Raw genomic sequence first — 23,049 nt, 5'->3', positions numbered from 1 at the left:
TGTTTTTTGACAGCCTGAATTAAAATTAGGTAGACAGATTTTGTTTAAGAGAAACAGAATACTTACTTTTAACTTGCACAATTTATTCACCCTCAGTGCTTGTCATGACTCAGATTTTCTCTTACATTGGTTTCACTGCCCGCTCTTTTTTAAACCAAGTTTTACCTTTGCATTGGTTGTGTCATCACTCTAATGTCACTGTTTCACTTCCTGCTTTATCTCAGCCACCGCTCTCGCGCTTGATTCCACCTCATACTCCTGCGCTTTATCCTAAGTCCATTCCCATCTCTTTTGCTATCCAATTTGACCTCTTTCATAAGCTTTCCTGCACTGAAACCTCGCCAATAGATTTAGATTTCACATCTGCGCAATGGCATGAAGTTGCTGTATTAACCCAATAAACACACCAGAAAAAATTAGGACTGGTACATTCAGGCATTAGTGAAATTTTAACATCATAATAAGCCTTAATGACTGCCAATTAACCTCCCTTGGCTGAAAACCTTATTTTTATAAGTGTGGATCCTTATTCCTTCTGGATTTAATTATTGTTGGAGATTTTTTTTAAATTATAGAAACTTTGCCTTTTCTTTCTATCTCTTATCTCCCTTAAACCCATAGTTCTTTGCATCTGTAGATAATTTTATGTAGAATTAAATTTTCAAATATATACTTCCTGGTTAAGACTCTGTGCGTCTCAGTGTGCATTATTTAATCTGATTGGTTGGAAGCGGTGTGCTCTTGCTTTTCTGCTCTTGTGTGTTCGTTTAGCACTGACCACAAAATCCGGACTATTTGAACTATTGTGTTTTCAGCTAATTAGTCAGTAAGGACAAACAATAATCAAACAGAGTTGGAAGAAATTCACCAATTGCAAAGTAAGGTTGGAGGTATCCACCTAAATGGGTTTCAAAGTGGGTTTTTTTTTAAGTTAAAAGTTTATGATGTCTCAGCTTTTTCAGCATTGCTTGTTTCAATTCTCCAATAAGACTTTGTTTTTAAAAAAAAACTCCTGTATTCATAGCGGTTAAATTCTTTAGCTGGTAGTTATGCATCTTAGCTCTGTCAATTCAGACCAGTCACAGAGGCAAACCTTTCAGCTCATCCCAGGTGGAATGGCTGCATTTCTCCATTCAGTGACCCAGCATTCCAGGTATCTGGTAATAGTTTGCTCTTGCTCTTCGTGTCAGTGTGGCTTTTTTCCCCCATTTCCAATGTGGTGCATATTGTGTCAAGTAGTGTTTAACTCTGTTCAGCCAAGGACATTTTTGCTGTTTTCTTTTGCTGCGCTAGGCTGCCTCTTGCGTGTCAGTTTCACAAAGGGTAGTGAAAACCTGGAATTCTCTCCCTGGAAAAAGCTGCTAAGGCCTAATCAGTCGACCATTTCAAAAGTAAGATTGATTGCTTTTTGTTATACATGGATAATAAAGGCTACGGAGCCAAGTCAGGTAGATGGTGTTAAAATACAGATCAGCCATGATCTAATTGAGTGGCAGAACAGGATCTAGGGGCTGAATGGCCTCCACCTGTTCCCACTTTACTACCAACAGTTTCATTGACAGTCATTTGCACTATAACTAGGTAGGTTATCAAGGCCCAGAGAATCTGTAAGTTTAAAAACATAGCATTATGTTAGATGTCAGTAGTTCTTTTCCACCAGAGAATTGTTGGACTCCAGGAGATGTTTCCAGCTCATGTAGTGCGTGTGGATTTGCTGCAAGCATTCAGAAGAGTTAAAACAAAAGACTTGTCTTTATATAATGTCTTACGTGCCTCAGATTGTCCGAAAGTACTTTAGAGCCAATGAGGTACTTTTGAAGTTCATGGCTGATCTCCAACCTCACCTACTATTCCTTTAGTATCCAAAAATCTATTGATCTCTGTTTTGAATACTGTCAACAATTGAGCATTCACAGTTCTCTGAGATTGATGATTCCAAAAACTGACAACCCTGTCAAACACCTTAAGAATTTTATTTTTGCGACCACCTCTTCTTAACTCAAGGGATAGTCTAAACTCATAGGGGTAGTCTTCTCAATTTCTTATCATTGGTATCTAGCATCCCAGGATTCAGTTGAGTGAACCTTCATTGTACTGTTGTGACCTAGGAAAGGTGGTGACCAATTTGTGCAGCAGTGAACTAGCTGTAATTTGTTGTAGTTGTCATTTGAGAGCTAAATATTGGCAATAGCATAAGAACTCTCCTGCTCTTCAAAGTAATACCATTGACTCTTTTATCTCCACCCGGGAGAGCAAACAGAGCTCAGTTTAACATCTTATCAGATGTTACATCCAATGATGCAGAGTACCCTCGTTACTGCACTGGAGTGTCAACCTCGATTTTGTACTCGAGTCTCTGGAGTGGGACTTGAACCAACCGCCTTCAAACTCAGAGGTAACAGTGCTGTCTCTGAGCCAAGGCCCCCAGGTTTCTGAGCATAACAAAACTATGCATCTAGAATGTAGGTTCCTCATCGGGTAATGTCTGGAGCTTGTTTGCCTTTTCCAGAAGATTGAGTTGATGGGTACGGTTTGTGTGGGGATGAGGAGATAGAATTTGGAAGTTACCATATCAGAACAGAAAGGCCTGATGGACTAGGAGACCTTGACGTTTCCTGTTTTATGTTTTTTTTTCCATTATTCATTCTCCGGATGTGGGTGTCCCTGGCAAGGCCAGCACTTGCAAGAGCATAAGAAATAGGAACCCTTGAAGCCTGCGCTGCCATTCAGTAAGAGCATGACTGATCTTCTATCTCAGGCACTGTTCCCATATCCCTTGATTCCTTTGATATCAAAAAATCTATTGATCTTTGTTTTGAAAACTCTCATCAACTGAGCATTCACAGATGGTTGCAAAAATTGGTAAACCTTTTGAGTGAAGAAATTTTTCCTCATCTCAGTCCTAAATGGCCAACCCCTTATTCCGAGACTAACTTCCCAGTTCTAGATTTCCCAGTCAGGGAAATATCCTCCCAGCACCTACCCTGACAAACGCTTAAGAATTTTATGATCACCTCTCATTCTTCTAAACTCCGGGGAATATAGGCCTAGACTACTCAATCTCTCCTCAACAGAAATACCTCTTATCCTGTTCTAGTGAACCTTCTTGTGCTTCCTTTAGGATATGTATATCCTCCCTTAGATAAGGAGACTAAAACTGTACACACTACTCCAGGGGTGGTCTCATCAAACCATAAGCAATTGCAGTAAGACTTTTTTTCTCTAATACTTTAATCCCTTCATAATGAAGGCTAACATGCCATTTGTTTTCCTAATTGCTTGCTGTACCTGTACGTTAATGTGCTGTGATTCATGTACAAGATACCTGGGTCTCTCTGAAAACCAACACTTCCCAATCTCTTGCCATTTAAAAAATCATTTGCTTTTCTATTTTGCCTACCAAAGTGGATAACTCCTGGCTGCTCCATATTATACCCCACATTCTTGCCCCTCACTTAACTTGCCTGTATCCTTTTGTAGCCTCTGAAATGCTCAGTGCTGCCGGGGTGGGGGTGGGAAGAGGCTGGGCGATGATGTTTCTGCAGGCGCAGGTGAGCGCTGTAAGAAAGTTCTCTGAAGGCAGGGAGCTGCCTCAGGGAGCTGCAGACTTGGAAAAGGCTGAAATAAAGGCTTTCAAAGCTGGAAAAAAAAGGTGTCCACGCATCATAATTAATCACCTGAAAATATAGCTGATAAAAATGCCGTCCACAGAAATTTATTTTTATTTTGTTTCACCGTGGAACTTTCACCTGGCCGGGATGAGGTTTGATGAAAAATGCAAAGGCCGCCTGGTTGATTCACCCATCCACCAGCCATAAGGTCAGACGGGCAACGTAAAATCGGAGTAAATTGCGCCGTTAATGGGCGTAATTGCCCTCTTAATTGTTGGCGGGCACGCTTCCGACTTTTGCGCACGCCCGCCGAGCGAAATATTGCGTGAGTGCGCGATGATGTCGGGATGCTCGTCCGACGTCTTCTCGCACGATTTTACACCCCATCGGGTCAGGCACGAGCCCACCCACCGGACGTAAAATTCTGCCCCCAGTGTCTGTCTGTCTGTTTGCTCGGTTTGCACAAAGGAGACTCTCAGGGCCCAATCTGTCGCCGAAGAATCTTGTGATTTTTCAGTCAGCTTTGTCCTCCATGCCTGCTCTAGCTTCACATCAGTGCAGAGATTACCCTGCAGAGTTGTTTGCTATCAGGATAGGAAGATCTGCTTTACGCACTTTGTATTGCATGAATGTTGACAAAGTAAATCTATGCAGGAGCATCAGATACAGCATAACCTGATGAGATCGCAGTATGGAATTGAGATCAGAAGCAAAATGGGTCCCGATTAGTTTTGAGCCCGTATTGCACTGAGTGGATTGGAATTAATTGAGGCATTTAAAAATGTGATGCATAAGATAATGTAGTGCTAGGAATGTGGAACTGAATCCCGTTCCCCTTGTGCCTTCCCAATAACTTTCTGAATGTTTTTCTTTTTCAAATGCCCCTTAAAGCTATTAAAGTTTGTGCCTCAATCACTGGTAGTTGCATTGCATTTCTTAATTACCTTAAAATGTAAAAATAATTCTCCTAATATCTTCCTTCATTCTTTTTGAAGATGATCTTAAAAATTGTGCCCTTTAATTACTGATGAAAACAGTATTATTTTCCTAGTTATCCTTCATAATTTTCAATGTCTCTGTCAAATTTCCCCTCGATCTTCTCCATCCGAGAGGAGAGTCCCTGTTTTTCTTCTCTCCTCTTAACTTTTGCCACTGGCAAATCTCTTTTGCTCCCTCTCCATGGCCTTGCCACTATCTTAAAGCTGCTGCATCACCATTTTAGAGTTCAGAAATAGCAAGTCAGTATAGTGTCAGTGTACAAGCCATTCCTTTACATCTGCACTATGTAAAAACTGGCACAAAGATGCAGCTCGGGTATTTTTCAAAAGCACCAACATTAATTTGAGCTAAAAGCATCGCAATGCACTGTCCATGTGATAGCAACTGCAAATCAAACTGTGCTGGCTACTGATGTCTTTCCCATGCACTCTTACAGCGGAGTACCATTTATTTGTCATAAAGCTGTGATATTGACTCCTATGGTCCCATCAGGTTGAAGCTGTTGAGAAGCAGGCCCTTACTGAATGAATCATTTTAGGTAGCCTTTGTGTAGTCACCTGCAAACTATGGCTGGGTGTGTCATGTCTGTGTGATCGTGAGTTCCCTCCGTATGACAGGGGGTTGTGAAAACAATCGGTATTCTTTAAGGATCAGTCTTTCATCAAATGCTTTTTTTTTCGTAACATTAATAAATTTTCTCCTTATTACAGAGTATCTGACAGTGTTTTCCCAGATGATTGCTTTCCATGACCCAGAGCTGAGTAACCATCTCAATGAGATTGGCTTCATTCCAGATGTAAGTACTAAGGGTACTTGTAAATTTTCTTCTTGAAGTTTCACTGTCCTCTAATGTGGGTTAGGTAAAAACAGTGAATCTCGGAGTTGTGTGGGGGTTACAAAGAGGGCAACACTTGGAAGAAAAATGTCACTCTGCACTTGAAAAAGAATATTTTGACAGAGTTATGACTGCGCTTGTCTTTTCCCTTGATAATAAATGAAATAAGGCTGGACAGTCAAACACTAACAAGGGTGAATGTGAGTGCACATCATGAAACTGCCACTTTGGGGGCCTAGATTGAGAGAATTCTGGTTTGAATATCATCTGGTTCAGTGCCGATGCAGTTGTTATAATAAGGAGTGATACATACAAACATACGAATTAGGAGCAGAAGTAGGCCATTCAGTTCCTCAAGCCTGCTCCGCCATTCAGTAAGATCATGGCTGACCTGATTGTGGCCTCAGCTCCACGTTCCACCTACCCCCGATAACCTCTGACTCCCTTGTTAGTCAAGAATCCATCTACCTCTGCCTGAAAAATAATCATTGACTCTGCCTTCACCACTGGGGAAGAGTGTTCCAAAGATTCACACCCCTCTGAGAGAAGGAGACCCCTTATTTTTAAACTGTGTGCTTGTGCTGCCATAAGACTATGATCACAGATAGAGAGAACTTGCATTTATATAGCACCTTCTCACGTCCCAAAATCCATCCATCCATCACCTTCAGAAACCTGTAGCTCCTCTGTATAACATCATTTCAGTGCTCATGTGAAAGTTGGGTGCAGACACGTTTGGGCTCGGGTATAAAACTGCATGGGGTTGAACAGCATGCCTGCTTACCGTCTAGATTCTGGTGAGCAATGAGGCATTGGAGGTATCCAATGTTTGAGAAATCAAGCTCAACAGGAAGTCAACACGGCGGTGTAGTGCTAATTGGGTGTTAACCTTGTTTCAGTGATAACACACCAAGTCGGAAGGATGTGTGTACAAACTATATTCCAGAGACTTGAGCATATAAACCAGGATAACACTCCAGTCACTGTCAGCAGCTCCATTTCTCAGAAGAGATGTTAAACTGAGGCCCCTTCTTCACTTTCATGTGGATGTGAAGGATCCCCTGGCTGTATCTTGAAGAAAAACAGGGGAAAATCTCCTGGTATTCTGATCAATATTTATCCCTCAACTAATATCACTCCAACAGATTAATTAGTCATTGACATATTGCTGTATGTAAATTGGCTGCTTTGTTTTTTTACAGTAGAACAGTAATACACTTCAAAAATATGTCATTAGTTGTACAACACTTTTGGATATCCTCAGATTTTGAAAGGCATTATGCAAATACAAGTTTTTTTTTTCTTTTTCTTCCTTAATCATGGAATCATAGACTAGTACAATGCAGAAGGAAGCCATTCGGCCCATCAAGACTGTACCAATTCTTTTGAAAAGCAATCCAATTAGTCCCAGCTCCCCACTCTTTCCTCATATCCCTGCAGTTTTTTTCCCCTCAAATATTTATCCAATTCCCATTTGAAGGCTGCTATTGAATCTATAACTAAATCTCAAGTTGCCTGAGGATATTACGTCCGACACAAATGGCTGAAACAATCTATCCTGGATTGGCATCACAAGTTTCGTGATTTACAGTCTAACCTGAGTTACAGTAGCCACATGTTCCCAGAATTTCCTTGGAGCTACTCCACCACCATAATTTCACTGGACACGCAGCATAAACTCAATTGATGCAATTCGGTAAAGCTACAGCTCCTTGGATGTTCTGGTGTAATATTTTTGTCCAGAAGTCACATTACCCAAGAAAGGGAGTCGAGCTCATAAGTGATTTTAAAGCAGTTTATTAAGAAGCAACAGTTTATATATGATACATAAGCTAAATAAGCAGAAAAGACATACTTCCCCTAACAGGTGAACGTGGTTTACTGGTCCTGGATCGGAGGAGAGTGGAGCTGATCTCCGTAGCTGACAGCGGCAGTCTGCTCTGAGTGGGTTATTGGTTCCACATCGGACAAATGGATGAATGAAGCTGACCTCCGTAGCTGGAGGGTCAGTCTCTTCTGTCCCCAGTCTTCTGAATCTAGCCAAAGTGTGGTTAGTATTGGTCAGAAGCCAGCGTGGATCACTTCGAGAAACTCATTCCTGTCTGAAGTGATTCTCTCCCCCCCCACCTTGAGAGCCTGCTTAACCTTTACTCAGACACTTTGTTTAGGTATGGGTCATGACATTGAATTTTATCAGGTTTATGGATGCCTTGTTTCTGGGCCTGTGCTAGAGATATGTCCTTGGCAGAGATAACAGGCCTATCCTGCGCTTGTCAGCCAGCAAGCTGCTATGGAAGCATTCTTCCTGTGAGAAAGAGAGACAAAAGAGAGAGAGAGAGAGAGCTATTTCTATCATATTCAAGATATTTTTAAAGATTTTATTAAACAGCGACTTCTTACAGATCTCCCCACCTTGAGAAGAAAATAGCCTTATTGACTTCTCACAACTAAGTTTTGAGTAACCTAGCTATTTCTAAGCTCTGAGCTCATTTCCCTAATTTCTTGATTAAATGCCATTGATAATCCTAAATCTCCTGAAATTATCAGAATCATCAACATAAATCCTTGAGTTCCCACCTGCAGATCATGCCATAAAATTCCTAGGACGACTGCCCCCCCTACCCCGCCCACCCGCCACCCTGGACCCAGAGTGGCTACTAGACCACAGCTACAACCTCTGCTCGTGCCCTGGAGGGATTGGGGATTGTCCCTTCAGGATCATGGCCAGGCAGTTGTGGCCCTTTTTTAAAAAGTAAAAATAAAAATAGACTTGCCTGGTCATGGTCTCTTTCGCTCTCTCGCTCCATCTTCCGATTGGCAGCTCCGGCCTTGGCTGCTGAGATTGCCGCTCACTGAGTGTTGGAAGGCCTCCCATCATCCCTGACTGGACAGTGAGCCTGCTTCCTACCATTAATTGGCCTGGCCCCATTAAAAATTCCAGTGGGTTGGTCTAAAAACACGCCATGTGGGGTCGGGACCTAGAACTTGACCAGCCGTCCAGCTTCCTGACCCAGGATTGAAAATCCTAGCTTTGATGTCTGCAGGTAAGTTCTTAAATGCTCAGTCTATTGTTGGCGTATCATTTGCCCAATCGTACTTACCAATTTGCAAACTTAAAATTTAATAATGCCCTATATATATATATATATATAATTTACAGTCAGGAGTACAAAAATGGATGCTTGGTGAACAAAAAGAAAAACAACAGTCACTGGAAAGGGTTAACTTCTCTGCTTGTTTGCAAAAAGGACCGAGCAAACATTCTCAAATACACGGAATTACATCAACTTCGTGTAACTTATTTTTACAAAAACTTTCCTGATCGAAGGACCACCAAGCTCCTTAGAGAGCATTTGCAGTTTGTCTACTTCTAAGTGTACCTCATTTACAAGTAAACTGATTTGCTTTTTTCAAGTTGCACCATTTGAAAATGTGACTAAGGCACATTTATACACAAAGTTAAGATCAAGATCTTTGTTTTGATCTCATTTACTATCATGTGACGCATCTAACGTGAAACTATATATATTCGGGAAAATTGTGATTTTGCAGTAAAGCAGTTTGACACTCAAGCATGTGTATGAAAAATAGCAGCAGTGCGAAGGTTAACATTGGAATTTGGGGAATTCTGGAGCACTGAAAGTTGACTAGAAGGTTTTAAGAAAACAAATCAGTGATTAAAGACAAAGTTTTAAAAAAAACATAAACGGTCCAACAGTTTCAGATATATCTAACTGTTAACTTTCAAAAAGAGAAAATGTTGCAATGAGGAATTTGGAAACTGTGGAGTCACTGAGATGGAGGGAACATAAAATTTACATGAGTTATACAAAAGAGAAAGGGCGGCATTTGGGTGGAGGTTCGAGATGTTGGTGTTGTACATTGCAAATGCAAGCAGCTAACGTAGGTCATAACGGAATTGAACAGGAGGCCATAAGATCTGCACCAGCATTAGAAAATCTTGCACTAATAATATATGGCACTTTGCAAACCTGTCAAAATTCATTCTTGTCCCTTGGGCTTTATGTAACTTCATTGTAAGCCGAAGAAACCACAAACCAACCATAGCCCAGTGATTTCACACTTAAGTCTGTAGGATAGACTGCCAACTAGCTCTGTGAACATCAACGTGGTTGAAGCATTGAACAAATTCCGTATTCAAAATAAGGATAGCTGACGTATGGAGTTCCAATACTCAAAAGCAAAAGAGTGATTATGGGGTAAGGGACTTATGAACCAGTTAGCAAGGAAGATGTTCAGGTCACTATTTATTAAGACCAAAGAGATCATTAGCCAGCATTACTTTTATATTTTCGAAGTAGCAGATTGTTCTTCACAAACCTTTTTTTAAAAAAGACAGCCCTTCATTGAATATAATGACTGAAATTTTCCACTCCTGTTGGCAGTGGGCGTCATGCTGGGTGTGAGTGGACAATATGGCGAGAAGGCCAAAAATCGGTTTTATGCCACAGTGAAACAGGTTTGTGATCGTCTGCTCCGCCAGTCAACTGTGGGCCGCGTTTTTCACCGTCGCACGTCAGGAACCTAATTTCAATACTTCAGCATCTCATTATAAGCCCTGCTCGCCGGAATTATCCCCCCCCCACCCCCCCCAACGCTGGATCATCCAGGCACATCGGTGGCGTGCACCTGGCCAGCTGCACTTCGCTCGGGACTTCGAGGTTTGTTTGCCTACCTTGCTTCAGATAGCACTCACTGTCATCAGCGCCAGGCTTTGCAGGCAGCACCACATCACTTTTAGGGCGAATCACGGGCAGGCCTCTACCTACCAGACCAGCTGTAAGGCAGGGGTAGCATTTCAACTGCTGTAGGGCTTGGGCTTGTTTTGGAAAGGGGGCAAAGTGGTCTCAGGCAAGGGGAGAGGCTGCAAGACAGGGGCTGTACTGAGAAATGGGAGTATCCCTGGGTGTGTGTGGGGGCACATGTTGATCTGTGCAAGTGGCCTCAAAATGGCGAGGGCTGAGGAGGCAGTCTTCAGAGCAGATGAGGCCAGATGGAGAGATGAGGATGTATGTGAGCATGAGTGAGTGGTGATGTCCCTTGAGCTGGCAGAGAGTGAGATGCCAGTGAATACGAACATATGAATTAGGAACAGGAGTCGGCCACTCGGCCCCTCAAGACTGCTCTGCCATTCAATAATATCATGGCTGATCTGATTTTAACCTCATATTTCTGCCTACCTTTCACCCCTTTGCTAATCAAGAATCTATCTACCTCTGCCTTAAAGATATTCAAGGACCCTGCCTCAACCACCATTTGAGGAAGAGAATTCCAAGTCAAGAATATTTGTGTGTGTGTGTGTGTGTGTGTGTGTGTGGAGTGATGAGATCATTCATCCTCTTTCTGCACTGGATGGCCAATCTCTTCTATGCAGCGTTGATACTGACCACTATTGCCACTGCCTCCCAAGCAGGAGTGGTGAGATTCCTGGGCAAGCAGGATGGGAGGACATCATGGCAGGCCTCCAACTGTGTGCGCGGCTGCAGTTTAGATACAGCACCCGGAGTGAGGTAATGGCATGGCGGACGATTCAGATACCGCCCGCCGGCCAGATGGCTGTGGCTGCATAATTAATGAGATGAGAAGCAGATGACACGGCACAAAAACCCGCCATTGTGGCCAGTGGGTAAGGCGTCTTTTTACATGCCCACTACCCCACCTACTGCAATTCTGGTTCGATTCCGCCCAATGTCCTTCCATTTTCAATAGGCATTTGATAAAGTCCCACATGTGAGATTCTTCATGTAAAATAAAGCTGATATTATTCATGGTGGGAATTAAATCATCCAATTGTTTTGCACAGGAATTGCTTTTTTAAGTGTAGTGACTATTATTAGCTGCTGAATTGAAAGTGCTTTCTGAACAGAAAGCCGAAATGGTGTTAAAGGGGAGGAAGCCAAATTCTGGCGGGGAGTGGGACCACTGGAATCTGTTCTGGTTCATCTGTTTACCACTATGCCACCATCTTCCCCCAATGTAGTGTCACTGGACAAGTAATCCAATTAGGCCCAGGCTAGCTCTCTGGGCGCATGTGTTCAAATCCAATCATGACAGTTGGTGGAATTTAAATTCAAGAAACAAATCTGGAATATAAAGCCAGCGTCAGTAATGGTGACCATGAAAATGATCATCAATTGTTGTAAAAATGCATCTGGTTCATTAATACCCTTTTTAAGGAAGGAAACCCGCCATCCTTACCCAGTCCGGCCTACAAGTGACTCCAGGCCCACAGCATGTGGTTGACTCTTAACTTCCCTCTGAAATGGCCTAACAAGCCACTCACTTCAAGGTCAGTTAGGGATGGGCAACAAATGCTGGCCTTGCCAGCGATGCTCACATCCCATGAAAGAATTTTTTTAAAAAAACACACATGGCACTTGGGAGCTTTTAATAATGTAAAATTTGTTGGTTGCATCAAGCTTTGGAGCCAGTGTTGGGGAGATTGTAATGAGTCACAGAAATCGGATTAAATTGGAATGAATCTCAGATATAGTGCTGTGTTGAGCTGAGGAAGAAGGATTTTAATGTAGATAAACATAAAATGATGAAAATCAGATTGGATGTGTATGTAATCAAAGTCCTTCTGTACAGAAATTACTTTTTCATGTAAAATGAGTAATGTTAGTGTTATATTTCATCAGTATTTAAGGCTGTATTTGTAATGTTGTATTATAAGAGTTCTGCACATCCTGTCTTCAAAAGATCTTGATTTCTTGAAATTAACTCAGAGAAGAGCAGGAAAAATAATTTTCTCATCAGGATTTTGAAGTCCTTATACAGTGATTGAGCCTGATTATTTTTACTGGAGGCACCAAATGTAAAGGAAGATTAAAACATTAAATTCAGTTTCCCGGAGGTAAGAGCACAAGATTAAGGAGGATCGACAGATCAGGTTTCCCCGTTTTCCTCCCATTTGATTTGTGCAATCTATTGCCGTAGAAGTGGTTAATGCTGTGTTGATTCAATCTTTTGAAAAGAAGGTGGGTGTTGATCAGCTTAATAATGAGATAGGAGCTTACAATGGGCAGGATTTTCCGGCCACTGTGGTGGGCGAGGCGGCGCCCCGGCCGGAAGTCCATTGACTTGCAACGGTACTGGAAGATCCCAGCGGCAGGGGGGTGCGGAAAATCCCGTCCAATGATACAGAAATGTTACCGAAATATTCTGTAGAAAGCCAATTCTCCCATTGTTACAATCATAAAAATGTCATTTACTGAAGCTCTGTGGGTCGAATTTAAGAATGCAGTTTGTAATATTGGATCGATACCCTGGAGTTCTCATTCAATTGTCTTTGGAGGGGGGGGTGGCGAGGGTGTGGTGGGGTGGGGGTTGGGGGGCAGGATGAGACTTCAAGACACTTTTTTTCCTCCTTGGTGGTTTTCGCCCTGGATGTCGAAGTTGAGAGGGACATACTCAATTGTCTTTTCTCATTTCACACTATCTCATGTTGAGTATCCAGCAGGTAAATCCAAATTGTGATAGTTGTTTTCCAATGATTCTTGGTGCGAGTGAAATTTTATAACCTCGTCTGAATTTGTATATCGGTGTGAAAATCTTCTACTTTTTTTCGCAGTTGACATATTTTGATTGGTGGGTGGCACAACGGATTACATAAAAGAAAATAAATAAAGTTAAGGGAGGATACCTTGGGGAGAAACTTAGGCTTGGGGGAAGCAGTAAACAACCAGGATTTTAAAGGAGAGACGAGAGACATTTGAAAGAAAAGAAGGTATCAGAGATATAGGGAGAGAGTCCACAATGTGAACTGATGAGAAAGTGATTCCACTGCTGTGCTAGTTTGGACAGGAAAGGTGCTGGAATGCTTAGTTGGGCATGGAGCTCCGATAGGTCATAAGGATTAGATATTGTGAGAAGTAGAAAAGAGTTGCAGGTATAATAAGGGACCCACTCCTGGGTATGTAATTAGGTATTGTCAGCTTAATCTAATAGCTGCATAGAAGCCTCTGTTGACACTGAATATAAGTATGTTTTGATGATGTCATTGAATGGAAAGTGAGAAGGAAGGGAAGGTTCACCTTCACCGCGATGGGCTCAAATCCATACACACAAAAAAGCTGATTTTCACCACTTTTTCACTTTCTGGAGAATAATAACATCCCATCCAAAAGATGGCACCTCCAACATGTAACATTTCTTCATTCCTACACTGATGTAGCAACCTAGATTATATGCTCAAGTCTCTGGAATGGATTTGAACCCACAACCTTATACCTTAGAGGCAAGAGTGTGTACCAGGACAAACCACAATTTGAAAAGTAACCAAGAAAATAGTTTACTTATGCATTCTACATTTTAACCAACTTTATCTTGCAGTAAAAGACATTTTAAAGCCATGATAAGTCTGGTAACTAAAACCTGACGAAATTTAAACATAAGAAACCACTTGTGATAAATAACACACCAAACTTTCCATTCAATGTTATTAGCTCTTAAGTAAGCAAACAGCATTCTGTAAACAGAGTGAAAAAGCAGCACACCCAAAAGTTTATTTCTGCCTTGTAGAAAGACATTCAGTTGTGTTTCCTGTGATGGCCAAAGATGTGCACTTTAGAACATTGCATGTCCTGGAGTTGATGCCCCAGTACTAATCCTATTTCAGAAAAACCAGACTAATCTTTCATCAGGGAAGCTGAACTACTGCTGTTAAAATGTTTGCACATGCTCGTATGGTTCCCGTTGCCGAGGGTCATCTCTTTCTGTGAGATTACGTTCGTGTCAGTCTAACTTTCCCCTGCAAAAGAAAGAAAATACCTGGGATCCTGAAGCGAGACAATCATTTCCTGATAAGTGACTTTTTCTCCATAACATTTTATTTATTTACAGGGAAGCATTTGTAAGAAGTCTCTGTTCTATCTATGCTGTCAATTGTAATTTGAGATTCTCTGAGATGTAAACACTTATATGAATAAGGTTGGCTAAATGACGAACAAACATGCAGCTGGAGATTGTATGTCCTGTTGTAAATATGGTAAAACATGAAAGAAAGTCATAGAGAAAGACTCCTGAAATGATTCAATTAATTGTGTTGAAGACAGTGAATGCTTGTAGAAATGGAATTTCAATTCCTAATCATTTGAGTGAAGTTGGCTCTAATTCTAATGCAACGATCCACTTTGCTCTGAGATGTCGGACAGCAAGAACTCTGGCTTTCACGAAATAAGGAAAGGGAGTACCCCATTCCACGGCCCATAGACTATAATCTGCTGCTGTGGAATCTACCCCATCTACTGAGCATCAGTCAGGATGTTTTCTGAGTCAGAACTCCCACTCCGGGACTTGAGCACAAAAATCAAGGCTGACACTCGAAAGCAGGACTGAGGGAGTGTGACAGAGGTACAGTCTTTTGCATGAGGTCCCATCTGCCCTAGACATGTACGATCACATGGTACTATATCTGTTAGTGCAGGGGCATTATCTCCAAGCAGATTATCTGATCATTATCACGTTGGTGGGCCCTTGCTACATGCAAATTGGGTAATGCCTTTCTACAGTGAGTACACATCAAAAGTACTTCATTGACTGTAAAATGCTTTGCAACATTCAAAGGCATTATAAGTGCTGTATAAATGAAAGTTCCTCTTTTCTTTAGCTAAAGCTGCAGTTATACAATGCTACCTGGCCATTGTGTGTGGTGTATAATGATCAAGACCAAAATTGTATTGTAGATTGCTTGACTGCAAATCATACTGTATCATAAGGAAAATTTATGCACAGAGAGTTCTGTTCATTCAGTCACTATATTTAACATTAGGAGAGAGCAAGTTGGATCATTTAAAATGACTGCACTTTGTTTAGAAAGGATCCAGAGGGTCCAGTGAATCACCTTAGCACCTTTTGAATCTATCTTGACACCACACATACTGTTGTAGCCAAGCAATATGACACAAGCTCCTTGAGGGAGTCTCATACCACTTTGCTTTAATATAGAGCCTATTATGACCTCAGGAAGCATTCTACAGGCTAGAGTACTTTTGGAGTGTCATCACTGTTCGTGGTGTAGGAGACGCCGCAACCAATTTGCTCACAGCAAGGTCCCACAAATAGCAATGTGATAATAACCAGGTCACTGTTTTTTTTAAAACTGCAGGTTGTATGATAAATATTGCCCAGGGCACCAGGGTAAACTCCCCTGCTGTTCTTCGAATAGTGGTATGGGACCCTTTACGTCCACCAGAAAAGGCAGGCAGGGCCTCAGTTTAACATTTCATTCAAAAGATAATGCAGCACTCCCTCAGTACTGCACTGGAACGTTAGCCGTAATATGTGCCCAAGTACCTGGTGTGGGACTTTGAACCCACAACCTTCCTACTCAGAGGCGAAAGCACCACCAACAGAGCCACAGCTGACTCTTCTGAACAACTTAACTGTATGAATGATGGTTGCCATGCAGCCAGTGGTGTGTTTTCATGGGCTACCTGCTCCTGATAGTATCCTCTATTTATTTTTGCCATTGATCAAATAAATCAATTTAAGAGTAACTGCAGAAAAAACACAATGTTAATGCCATGTTTGAAGTGGACAGAATAATGCAATTCTAACTGATGTTGCTAGGTGGTGGTATAGCCTTTAAAAATTTAGCCCTAGAAATTGGATCACACCAAGCCTATTTTTATAGTTGTAAAACAAGCAACTAATGGCCCAATATGGCGGTTGGTGTGTGCACATAGATTCCGCACTGGAAATGCCTTGGCCACTTTGGTAAAGGTTCGTGCATAGGTATCTAGGGCATGTTCTGAAATGGGTGTTGGGCCCTTTGCTTGTGCATGGTGAGGGCCTGATGCCTGTTTGAGTATCGGTGTAAAATTTGTTTGTGACTGACTAACATTAGTGACGCGTGCTGCGGTCCCTATTGCCAGGCGTTTGGTAACCAAACCTTTGGTTGCTGCCACTGTAAGGTAAGCTTCATTTCTTATTGCGCAGACAGGATTGGAAGGAGTGTTTGTCTCGTCCCCAGGCCAAACTTGAGGCTGCCATTGACCAGCACTTGGCGCACTCCCACCCAAGAACCCTTTAGCGAATGAGCTGGATGATTTTGATGCCTCGGGGAACTGGCAAGATGCCTCTTGGGCTGCAACTGGCACCTGCAATATGCCGGTCATGTAGCTAAGAGGCTAGCAGCCCAAATTCCTGTGGTCCTGCTTTTGCCCTGATCAGACACGGGTGGCATGCATCCCAATTTGGGCATGATCCATTTCTAGATCATAATGTTAATATAATGATCTCAAGCATATGCTTGAATAAGTAAAAGGGAGGGCATTTGGAACCAATATCGGTGCTCTGTTACTCTCACCAGTAATCATGAGTTTGTCATCTAGCATCCCCTCTTACATTGAATTTCTGACCTTAGGCTTGCTCTCATAATCATTATCTTCACTTTCCTATTACGAAAAGAAAACACAGTGCCACTGGGACCTGGAATTAATAAAGTTTCTCCTGAACTGTTAACTTGTCCTATCACTTGGATAAGGAGGAACCTGCTGCTGACTTCCAGCACTTTCTTCCTTTGTTTCAGATTTCCAATGTCAGATTTGCCTCATGAAGCAGTTCAGTGTTGCAATGCGATATGGATGCATGCAATATCCGGAACACTGTTAACAATACTTTTCCATGTGAAGGCACCATTGGCGTTATTGTGAAACTTTTTTTGGATGATGATATCGTCCAGAACAGACGAAACTTTACTTGTTACATTTTTGCCAAGAAACACAACCAGCTGGATTTAATGGTCACGGGGAGTCCCTCAATATCAGGCACCCAGTGCCTGATCAAGGGACCCGGCATCGGGAAAGTAGAAGGTGGCCATTGAAAGCCACGTTCCTGTCCTTGCCTCCGCACCCCCCTGTCCCCTCCTGCGACTCCCACCTCGCAATTCCTATCCCACCTTCACTTACCATTGCCTGGGGTCCCTCAGCAATCCTGGGCTTCTGTTGGGTGCATTACCAACGGCTGCCACCAGTCCCGGTGACGCTGAAGTGCAATGAAGAGCTAGCAGCCTCTGACTAGCTGACAGCTCTTGGTGGGCAGGACTTCCAGGTCGGGGTCCTAAATACCGGGAAAGGCTCATTGGTGGCCACGTAAGTGCCTGATAGGCACTTAATACCATTGGGCCTCCCCATGGAACTGACAGGGGTTCCTTGCCAGTTCTGTAGCCAGTGGGCAAGATCCCTGTTGGGCTGATTACATCCCACCCAGTGGAACAAATAGTTGTTCAACACAAGATTGTTTCAGCTGATTTTGCTGGCCTACTCATTAAAATTACGCCTCTCTTCCTTAAAATCCTGCTCAAAGTAGTCCAGCATAGTTAGCATTGTGAAATAAATAAGTCCATTTGGTTTGACTCAGTTGGAAAAACTCATGTCTAATTCAGAAAGTTGTGGACATGGGACTTGAGACTTGAGCCCATGATTTAGCCCGACACTCCATTACAGTACTGAGGGGGTGCAGCATTGTCAGAAGTGTCGCCCTTTAGATGGAACATTTAACCAAGGCTTCATCTCCCATTCGAATGGATGTTAAAACTTCCAGTGGACTGGTTGAAGAGCAGCAGGAAGTTCTCTAATTTCATGGAAAATGCTCCTTCCCTCAATCTGGATCAGATTAATGTCATATTGCTGTAGTTTGTGAGGCATTGGTGCATTGCAAAATGACTGTTGGATTCACCCACAGAACACTTCAGAATAAATCATTACATGGAAAATGATCTGGGAGAGTCATATTATCTGCCTTACAAATAAAAATTCTTTCCTCTTTCCATCTTCACTCATATGACAGCCAAAACTCAACCCATATCATTGTTGCTTGTTTGTTCTTGCCTTAGACATTATGTGATGTTGAGGATTTGGATCTGAATCCAAAAACCTGTAGTTTTGTGAAGTCAGCTGTGGTCCATCAAGTTGAAATAAACTGAAGCAGGAAGCTGACAGTAATCAAAAGTACTGAATGTTCGAAATGGATCCAAAGCGCAAATAATTTAACTGCCCAAAAAACTCTATGAAGTGATATGAACTCTTCAGTATTCTTGTGCTTTGAGGCCATTTAATTACAAAACAGGATCTCGTACCTTTGTTATACCTGTGAACCTGTCACTAGTCAAAATTAAATTTCCTTTAGAAATTTGTCATTTGATGATAAAACATTAGATTGAAAATAAGTGTGCGTGCCTGCACTTGGCAAAAATGATACATGTATCCACCCCCATCACCACCACCTACACAGACACATCCCACAATGACACGGTCCCTCAGTGAGTTGACAAAACATCTGGATTCCAGACACTGATTCAAACGTTCAGATATCACACGGGAGATGGTGGCATCGTGGTAATGTCACTCGACTGGTGATCAGTGTAATGCTCTGGAAGCACGGGTCCACATCCTGCCATGGCAGCTGGTGGAACTTAAATTCAATTCATAAAATCTGGAATTGAAAGCTAGTCTCAGTAAGGTGATCATGAAATTATCATCGATTGTCATAAAAACCCAGGGAAGGAAACCTGCCAACCTTACCTGGTCTAACCTACAGATCCACAGCAATGTGGTTGACTCTTAACCACTCTCTCAAATGGCATAGCAAGCCACTCCATTCAAGGGCACTTGGGGGTGGGCAACAAATGCTGGCTTTGCCAGCATCACTCTCATCCCATGAAAAAATAAATTTTAAAATGAACTTGGATTTTCTAGATTATTAGTCCAGTAATATAACTGCTGCATTTTTGTATCTTGTAATATTATTTTACTATGGTATTGCATACTATGAGAAATGGAGAAGACAAAGGATTATTGTAGATGATTTATGTCCAATCACCAACACACATTTACCAACAACTGACATTAGCAAGTTTCTAAGCCATTCTTAATTTAGCTTCGAAAGCTGAAAGTAATGATTTTTATGTTGGTTTTAGTGGCTCAATGATATTATTTAAAATGGACATAAAACCTCAAGAAGAAATACTGGATGTGGAGAATTTCACTTGTGTGAAAGACTGCACAGACTGGTGCTTGCAACTTCTGCTCCTTTCATACTCTGCATGAAGGAACATGAGTTCCCTATTATAGCTGTACTCTCATGAGGATGTGGCAAAAAGAGCCCAAGCCACCCCACCAAGGACACAATGGTAAATAAATTGAAGGGGATCACTCGTGAACTGCTCTTGCGGTCTTGAATCGCTAGCTGTACATCAAATTTGGTACATGGCTGGGATCAATTCCCATACCTCAGTCGTATGTGGAGATTTAAAGGAATTGTTCGTTTCAATGAATCATTTTATCATATTGCCACAACACCTCAAAGCATTCCATGTAGCAGATTACTTTTCAAGTGCAGTGACTTCTTATGTGGGTTCGAATGTAGCAGCCATTGTGTGCCAGCAAGCACCCACATATGTTAAAGAGGCGAATGACCTCAGATGCCATCCATCCAGAAGGGATTAATAATTATCATTTTCTTGCAGCAGTTTTGTCAGGACATAATTTATAGTAGTTTGGCAGGGAATCCTGTGTTTGACTTCATATTATGTAATATTGGGATCATTACTGCTGATGGTAGAGCTGGGACTTCGTAGTTTGTGGTGTCCAAAGTCTTCCTTAGAAATCCAGAGTTTTAGAGGAAAGCCCAGCAAGAGAGAAGACATCTTTTGCACTTATATAGTATCTCTCACATCCTCAAAAGACCCCAAAGCACTCCGCAGCCAATGAATTATATCAACATCGAGTCAAATGCAGTATCCAGTGTGGGTACATCAAGATGATGTCAGAAGCAGAAATATGATTACACAACCAGTTGATCTGGTATTGGTTGAGGGAGGAATGTTGGCCGGGACACCAAAAAAACTTCCAGCTCCTCTTTGAATGGTGCTGTGGGACCCCATATGGTAGGCAGGTTTAACATCTCATCTTAAAAAAAACAGCACCTCCTACAATGCAGCACTTCCTTAGTATTGCACCGAAGCAACATCTTAGGTTGTGTGTTTAAGTGGGGCTTGAACCCATGACCTTCTAAATCCAATGTTAGAGTGTTAATCATGCTGACGCATTGCAGGACATGAACTACTATAAAAATTGACAACTTTTAAATTGCCATTCACCAGTATTTGCAGTCAAGATCTCAATATCAGTTAATGAATCATTCTGCCTGTGGAACAATATGACCTTGTCTAATAGTGTTCTGTTTTGAAATAAAAATAGAAAATGCTGGGAAAACTCAGCATCGAAACGCCAACTCTGTTTCTTTCTCCGCAGATGGTGCCAGATATGCTGAGTTTTACCAGTATTTTCTGTTTTTACTTCCGATTTCCAGCATCCGCAGTGTTTTGCTTTTATCTTAGTGCTCTGTTTTGTATTTTTCAGCTTTATGCCATTCCATGGTTTCTCACAATGTTTACACGTGAGTAGTACTAATATTTACCTGACAAAATTCAGCAAAGAAATCTTTGAAACCATTTAAGTGTTAAGTCAACATAAATATACATTAAAAAATCATCAGGGCAGAAATCTTAACTCATTAATGTCTCTAGTATGCGCTCTCTTTAACAAAACCAGGCTACAATTTACTTCCTAAGAAATTTGAGTTAAAGGAATAAGGGTCGCAATACAGGCTATTGCTCCCAAAGTTCAAATAACTTGTAGGAAATAATTGCGCAAGAAGTATTGTAATGGACCGGCTCTGCACAAGTTTTGACAAGAAATGGTGCTCATTTTCCATAACTTGCTAACACTTGCACTGCTGTTACTTTCTGTTGTGGTGGATTTGGTTTGATCATGCTTCTGATTCAGCTGGTTTTAGTGCATCAGTGAAATGGATTCAACCTGATTTCAATTGAAATTTACAGCAAAATACTAAGCGCAAAACAACAGCCACTCACCAAATTTGTGTTTCTCCCAGATACAATTACTCCAAAACAATTATTGGAAGTAAAGCCTAACCAACAAAAATAATTTTTCAAAAAAAAAGTTGATGACAATACAATTACCAATTTTATGTCACTAGGATAAACCTTTTAAAGACAATTTTTATAAAATTTAGCATCATGAGAAATTCAATCCTGTTTCCTCACTAAATGTGCATCTTAGTTGCTGAAACTGTCTGTTTTTGTTTTTACAGATGTGTTTCCTTTGCACAAAATCTTTCACCTATGGGACACGTTACTCTTAGGCATTTCTTCATTCCCGTTCTGTATTGGGGTAGCCATTCTGCAACAGTTGCGAGACAGACTACTGGCCAATGGATTCAATGAATGCATTCTACTGTTTTCAGACTTACCAGGTAAAGATCTCTGGTAAATGGCCCCTAGGAAAAACATTTCAGCGCACAGTATCCTATTGTTATGACCTGGCAGATGATGTGTGCCAGGTGGATCAAATCCACGGGGAAAGTTGATCACGCAGTCACAACTGTTTTGCAATTTGTATTTTTTTTTCAAGATGCATGCCTTGAATTCAAAAGTAATAAGACTACCGTGACTTCAGAGGTTTTTAGAAAATTAAATTAAATATTTATTAACAAAAGAAAAGATTTCAAGCACATACATAAGTCTACAAATTACTATTATAATAACTCCTAAAATCCCTTATTAACCTGACTCCTAGTTACACCCCCATTAAGGCAAAACAAAAATAAGTAGATTTAAACAGACCCAGGCAAAGCACACAATACCCTGGACAGTGAGTTTTCTCAGCGTCGGTTCCTGTGGACAGCAACTTGATTCACAAAGGCTAGAAGCTTTTCACACTTGTGTTAGACCTTAGAATTCGTTCTTCCCTTACACACAGCCTCATTTCCTTTGTACAGGTTTCTCCCTTGTTAATGCAAATTCCATTGTTCCCATGTGCTTTTGCAACTTTACTTTTCTCTTAATATAAACCTTTTATAGCACTAATTTTATCAGTAACCTTTGGGAAAATAAACACACTGTTTGGCTTAGCTTCTTCTGGCTAGGTGTAACATCTTACCATCTCTTTGAAATTAAAACTAACCTAATTTATCCCAAAATTTCAAATTTTCCTCACACCTCACATTCTAAAACTTCAGCCTTGTTTACATATTTAGCATTTCAAACCTAGCTTCTTATTGATAACTCAAAGCCTCCAAACCAATTCAATTAAATCCCCCTCCCCACACACACACTCACACACACACACACACAGAAACTAATCCAAACCCCCACTATTAATCCACTTTTACAATAAATCACAATATTATGAAAATTATTATGTTTTCATAACACTATACACACATGTATACCACCAAAAACGTGGTTACACTGGGTTTCATCAAGTTTGTAGTTTTAATGCGGCACCAGTGGCTTCAATTTTGTTGATTTACAATGTCTGGGCATCCAGACTACTGGCTGCAGTTGGGGCTGGATATATACGTTTTAATGGTTCTGCGAATTCAATAGGGTTTTTAGGTTTAGAAGCATTGTTATAGAAGGACAATGCAAGGTCATAGAATTAAAAATTGCTTCAAATATTGTGCTTTATGTACTGTGAAATCTGGTACAATTCCTTTCTCCTAATAGGGCTTTTGTAGTAGGGAGATACATTTACCTCTTCCAATCCAGTTTTC

At 41.4% G+C, this 23,049-nt stretch overlaps 1 protein-coding gene across 5 annotated transcripts in view; it reads left to right on the top strand.

Annotated features, from left to right (window-relative positions):
- Positions 1–23,049, top strand: part of tbck (TBC1 domain containing kinase) — a 194,763-nt gene that overhangs the window by 81,557 nt on the left and 90,157 nt on the right. For all 5 annotated transcript variants that reach the window (XM_078531467.1, XM_078531551.1, XM_078531577.1 and 2 more), the window contains 3 exons: positions 5,321–5,406; positions 20,832–20,868; positions 21,586–21,747. In XM_078531467.1, coding sequence (XP_078387593.1) covers positions 5,321–5,406; positions 20,832–20,868; positions 21,586–21,747 — 285 coding nt within the window. The remainder of the gene's footprint in view (positions 1–5,320; positions 5,407–20,831; positions 20,869–21,585; positions 21,748–23,049) is intronic.

This window comes from Cetorhinus maximus, chromosome 1 (assembly GCF_964194155.1).
Source record: "Cetorhinus maximus chromosome 1, sCetMax3.hap1.1, whole genome shotgun sequence".
In the NCBI taxonomy this organism is placed as follows: Eukaryota; Metazoa; Chordata; class Chondrichthyes; order Lamniformes; family Cetorhinidae; genus Cetorhinus; species Cetorhinus maximus.
The sequence above is the reverse complement of the archived record's forward strand: the minus strand, read 5'-3'. Positions and strand labels throughout refer to the sequence as shown.